This window comes from Anneissia japonica, unplaced genomic scaffold, assembly GCF_011630105.1.
Source record: "Anneissia japonica isolate Jap-2015-1 unplaced genomic scaffold, ASM1163010v1 scaffold287753_len344599_cov186, whole genome shotgun sequence".
Lineage (NCBI taxonomy): Eukaryota > Metazoa > Echinodermata > Crinoidea > Comatulida > Comatulidae > Anneissia > Anneissia japonica.
The window spans coordinates 147992-154419 of record NW_022712461.1 but is presented as its reverse complement, the minus strand read 5'-3'; the positions used below and the strand labels follow the sequence as shown (position 1 = coordinate 154419).

The 6428-nt window shown below is 33.0% G+C and overlaps 1 protein-coding gene across 1 annotated transcript in view; it reads right to left on the bottom strand.

Moving 5' to 3' along the window:
• LOC117107810 overlaps positions 1–2868 on the bottom strand; it is a 13663-nt gene extending 10795 nt beyond the window's left edge. Inside the window, exons 1-4 of the mRNA XM_033249590.1 lie at positions 2623–2868; positions 1801–1995; positions 531–711; positions 1–62 (exon numbers count right to left, since the gene is read on the bottom strand). The exon at positions 1–62 is cut by the window's left edge and continues 3 nt beyond it. Coding sequence (XP_033105481.1) covers positions 1–62; positions 531–711; positions 1801–1942 — 385 coding nt within the window. The 5' untranslated portion in view covers positions 1943–1995; positions 2623–2868. The remainder of the gene's footprint in view (positions 63–530; positions 712–1800; positions 1996–2622) is intronic.
• Positions 2869–6428: the final 3560 nt, after the last annotated feature.

Sequence of the window (6428 nt, the reverse complement as noted above, 5' to 3'; positions counted from 1 at the left end):
GAATTGGGACAAGACAACGATATACGTCACCAACAAGCTCCTGAGGCCGTGATGCACCATGGCTAAAACGAAGAAGAAAGTATGGTTACTATTGGACAATAGGCCTATGTTTCAGACAATCATCTCCCGAATTACTACCAAATAGCCACGATAATATAACCAACAATTCTTATATTACAGTATATCATTTTTTCTCTAACAATCAGTTAAGTTAAGACTATAGGATATGAAATATCTAATAATTTAAGATGCTATAAATATATAAAATATATTTATTGATTGCGTATTACTATTTAAAAGGATATATTCTAAGTGGGAATTTTGGGATTTTCAAATCAGGTATAATATGGACAGATGACAGAATGAAAGACTTCGCTCAACAGACTTTTAACTTTAAAATCCAATTAATGAACAAATGTAATGGGATGTTTCAAATTTACTGCAAGATATGAATGAAAAAATATTTTGACATGTTTTACATTAACAGAAAAGTTAGGTGCAAGGATTACAAATTAAATTTTGAAACTTACAATCTAGTCTCAAAACAGAGCAGTCTTTTGTAAGGTAACCCAGCTGGCAATTCATGTGACCACCAACAAGAGTATAGGTTTCGAAGATCCTCAGCCTTATTCCGTGCTAGATCTCTAACACTTAAGTTTAGGTTTCGCTTCAGAGCTCCTATGACTGATGTTGGTGTCGCTGAATAATCACCTAAAATGGCAAGAGGTTTACAGTTCACTTAAATAATTATTTTCATAATTTGAATATCCCATGGATCGGGATCGACACTATCCGTTGTAAACATTTCCATAAGTATGCCACCTTATTTTAGTAATATGTTTATATCACTCTACCCAGTAGTATAAGAACATATCTTGTAGCATTTGGTGCCTTGTCTGCTAACGAGTAGAGGATAAACAATGGAGGCTGGTCGGTTCGAGCTCCTGGATGAAGGAGGACTAGCCTAGGCCTAGCATTAATTCTTGATGAAGCCGATTGCAAAAGCACCAAAAGACAAATTAAATATGTCTTGTCAATATTCAACAAATATTGCAAGATGATGGGTGCTGTTGAAATTGAGGAAATGAACAAGAGCTAGACACACTCTTTGAGCGCCTAGACTAGTAGTAGGCCTCTAGCTAGCCTAAGCTAGGAAGTAAGTACTTTTTAATGCCTTGTAGAATCTATATATGAGGTATATAAAACAAATATTTACTCTCTAATATTTCCCCCCTCGGTGATGTTGAGACCTCAGGGCAATAATTTCACCATTCCCCTCATGGAATTATTCCCCTCAACAGTCAATGTTTGTATACTATCTAATTACTCACTTATTACAAGTCATGACACTATGCTGACCTGACACAGTTATTGTTAAGCTCTGTCCAGACCATATTTAGGCATGTCACATGTTTTTGTCAAATAAAATTTCATTGTCTGAACAGGCCTTAAGTTCTGTCCAGACTATCAAATTTTATTTGACACTGACAAACAACAGTTGTACGCCAACGATGTGCCAATATATGGTCATAATTTTATGCCATCATGACCATATTGAGGCGCGTCATGGGTTTTTGTAAAATTAATTTTTATAGTCAAAGCTTTAGACCAGGCAATACAATGAAAAGCTGCTTATTTTTAATTTGTTATTGAATTCATACTATAATTATTGTTGTCAAATAAATATTTATTTAATTGAATTGTCCTCATCCTCGATTTTGGCACCAACACCATCATTTAGCATCTCATTATCAAACTCATCATCATCATAATCATCATCAGACAATAAAATCTTCTTACCTCTGAATGCTGAAATCATTATCACATCGACTTTATCTTGAAGTTGAAGTTTGGTGATGTCCCCAAAACATAATTCTATATCACAATTACCATTTTGTGTTACCACGGTAATAGTCTCATGCACTGCAAACCCAGCAACCATTTTGGTGTACAGTGCAAATTCTTTTAAGCAAGTTCAAGATTCAATTTTTAAATCTAACAAATGGAGAAAAAGATCATGATAAGTGAAAAAAAAAAATAGTAAATGACTAATAAGATAAGAAAATCATATTTGATATCTTTATATTTGTTTCCCAACTAGGCCTAGGCCAGTCTAGAATACTTCTTCCATGTTATTCGTATAGCATTTACCAACTGCAGAGTCCGAAAAATGTTTTTCTTTCTAAAATTTAATAGATTTATAATATCACAATTTGTATCCAGGCCCTATCAATATAAATTATCAATGTATAAAAAAAAATATTGCTGCTAGCTTACATTTTGAACCAGTGATCCAGTCAGTTTAGAAGATTCTCGTTTTTCTAATGTGTAATAATCCGAAAAGTTCGGAAATATAATGGTTTTAAATCGGATGTGATTAAAGTAGGCTAAGGCCAAGAACAACGTGATTCACTGTTTCAGCGATTAGTTAGGGCCTAACGTCACTTCCAGGAAAGTATCCTGTGTATTTATATTAATAATTAGGCTATAAAATCCTCTATGCCTAGGCTGGGCTCACTGCAAAGGGGCCTAGGCGGCCACAGTGTAATCGTCGATGACAAGGCAGTGCCTGTGGATAGGTAGGCGGCGGCGGGTGTGAGGAAGGAAATTACAATACTGTACCTTCTTCGTTTATCAAAAGGCGACCAAGTTCCTCGAAAAAGTAGCACAGTAGTTAGAAAAGATGTCATGGAGCTAGTTCAACACATTTACAGAGTAAATCTCAAATAGCCAAATATTGTACTTTCTCTTTCTGACAGCACAACGCATAACTCGTTTTCACTGACTGTACATAATTAATCAAACAAAACAACAAAACCAAGGAAACATAAATTATCTTTGAGGAAAATCATGGGAAAATCAAACAATTACAACAGCCCGCCCTCTCTTTTCGGGTTTTATGTATTTTCTTTTCTGTATTCACATTCGTCGCACCATAATATGGCGCTGAGTCTGCCTATTCGGCGAATTCGTGACGAATTTATGTAATCACTCGAATTTCAAACTATACTTTCGAGTAAGCTTAGTTATGATAAAAATTAAAAATCATTACTTTAATTATCTAACAACACAAAACAATTATTGAATCTGGCAACAACAACAACAGCAATAACAACAACAGCAACAACAACAATAATATATACATCACGACGAAGTTTATAATCAATCATGGTTTGATGTCCTAAATACTAATGACCCCTACTTAGCATACGACTACTTTGAAAACATACTAAAATCCCTTTATGACAAACATTTTCCCCTTCATAACCATACTAATACTAAGAACAAAAAAATAAAATCTTGGATGTCCAATTCTTGCTCAAATCCATCAAACATAAACATAAACTTTATGCCAAATTTCTTCACCACCCAACTATTGCTAACGAAAACATTTATATAAGCAATACCGCAATAAATTAAACTCCATAATCAAAACTGCTAAATCTTAACATTTCCAAAACATTTTCCTCAAACATAAAAATTATATCAAGGCCACTTGGAAGACAATTAATTCTCTATTAAACAAAAAAATATAAAAATCAACAAGATATAATAATACTTCAATTAATTGCGACGGAGAAACTACTAAGGACCTTAACATAATCTCTAATGTATTTAACAATTTCTTCGTCGAAATTGGATCATCCCTCGCTAACAAAATTCCTCATTAACGTTTCTTTCAAAGACTTCTTACCTAACTCAAATCCAAATTCTATATTTCTAACCCCAGTAAACGAAGATGAGATAACTAGATTTCCTCTTTTGATAACAATAAAGCTCCCGGTATTGATGACTTTCATACTAAAGCCATTAAATATATTATTAATCTCATTTCCTTTCCTTTATGTCATATATTTAATCTTGCTCTCTGCAATGGTGTATTTCCAAATAGGATGAAGCTAGCACGCGTTACTCCTATATTTAAATCTGGTCTTAAATCAAACCTCTGAAACTTTCGTCCTATATCTATTTTGTCAATTTTCTCGAAAGCCTTGGAAAGATATATGTGATAAAACATTTTCATTCATCAATAAACACAACATACTTTTCAATAAGCAATATGGCTTCAGAAAGAGATATAACACTTCAATGGCTCTCATCGACCTTACAAATAAAATTATAGAAGCATTTGAATATCGCCATCTTGGAATCGGACTTTCCATTGATCTTTCCAAGGATTTCTATACGATCACAATATACTTTACAAACTGGCTCACTATCCACGGACCCGCACTTGTCCTGTTTAAAAGCTACACTTACTAACCGTGCCCAATCTACCAAATATTTTAATTCTACTTCTGAATTCAGTCCTATCACTTGTGGTGTTCCCCAAGGCTCTTTACTTGGCCCTCTGCTATTTACTATTTACATTAACGATATTCATCTCTCCTCAAATGTATTAAATTTTTTCTATATGCTGATGATACTACTGTGTTTTATTCTAATAAAAACATACAAACTTTATTTGATACCCTTAACTCTAATGTAGTTCCTTTGTCCCAATACCTTGCTGCTAATAAACTTTCACTTAATCACAAATAAATGTAGCTTCATCCTGTTTGGAACTCCACGATTACTTAGAGGTACTGTCTCTACTCATAAAATTCTTATTGACAGCCATGAAATTTCATCTGTCCAATCTGCAAAATTCTTAGGAATTACCATCGACAATAGCCTTACATGGAAAAACCACATACAAGAAATTGAGAATAAAGTCTCCAAAAGCCTTAGGTATCATATCCAGATTATCTTCATTTTTACCCCTTAGTATCCTCAAAACCCTTTATTGTTCTCTCATCCTTCCTTATTTGAGCTACTGTAATATTGTATGGGCCAACACGTATCCAACCAACACCAATAAACTCAACATTCTACAAAAGAAAGCTGTAATGATTATATCTGGCACTCCACCACGGTCGCATTCCTCCCATTTATTTTCTAAGCTAAATCTCCTAAAACTCACTGATATTAATTTATTTCAACAAGGTTTGTTTGTATTCTCTGCCACTCACTCCATTCTTCCAAATCATTTAAATTATGTTTGTTCCTAACCACTCCATTCACAAATACCTCACTCGAACCATTCATTCACATTCCCCTCCACAACACAAATTATTTCCAACATAGTATTAGGTACTCTGGACCTATAATGTACAATAATTTACCTACTACAATATTAGATGCTGCCTCTCTTAACTCATTCTCCAAGAAACTAAAATCTCACCTTTGTCACTGTACTAGTAGAAAAATGTTACACTCGGTCATTATTCCATGTTCTGTAATTTGAAATATAGTTGTCCTGTTTTTTTGTTGTTGTTGTTCTGTCTCTTATACACATCTAGATGTGTATAAGAGACAGATTTTTAATATTATTCATTTGTTTTTTTCACTTATCGATTTCTCCTTTGCTTAATCATATATTATTTTCTGTATCTTTTCTTTGTTACAGGCATACCCGGCACATGATCTCAATCTTTTAGGGAATATGCCTTCGTCCATACATTTTAATTTTAATAAAAAATAATGTACTTGGCCAATATCTTTGAATTTGTTTTTATATATTTGTTCGCATTGCACTTTTTGCTCTCTCTTTCATTGTTGTTTTTTTTTATGGACGAAAATAAATGTCTTTTGAATTGAATTGAATTAAAATAATACGGTAATAATAATCATGAGTAATAATAATAATAATAACAACAACAATAACGACAATAAAAACAACAGCAGCAGAAACAGAAACAACAACAGCATCAACAATAATATTAATAATTCAATTCAATTCAATATAAATTTATTGCAAAACAAATATGAGTTTTGAAATGTACAATATGAATAAGGAGAAAACACAAATAACGTCAATGATAAAAACAGTAAAATCATAAAATAGCGACATTTTCACTTTCACAATTATTTTTACTTACCGGTAGTTCAGGCTAATTTCAATCAATTTTCAATTCGTCTCTGATTAGAAGTTGCATCCAAGTAAATGAATGCACAAAGGGTATAAAGAGTTTCTTCCTATTTTTGATTTCTGGTGAAATGGCCTACCATCGACACGGTATCACTGTGGTGGTAAAATACGAACAAACACTCCGTCATCCGGATTGACATGTATGATTGCACTTTGTTTGCCTTTGTATCCACTCTTGTATCGTCAAATTGCCTAGATTTGTTATTGTTATTGGTATTATTTTGTACTAATATTGCTATTGTAAATTGTTTTGTATTGATTTGTTATTGTTAGATGTGTGGCCATTGATATTGGGTTTCCCCCATTGTATAAAACCTTTTGTCAATACTGTATGTCCTTAGTATCATAATAATTTTCTCTAATATTATTGAGTGTCACAAGTTCATTACTGTACTGTCCTTTGTTTTTATAATGTTCACATTACTTGACAGCAAGAAAAAAAATCAAACCAGCAATC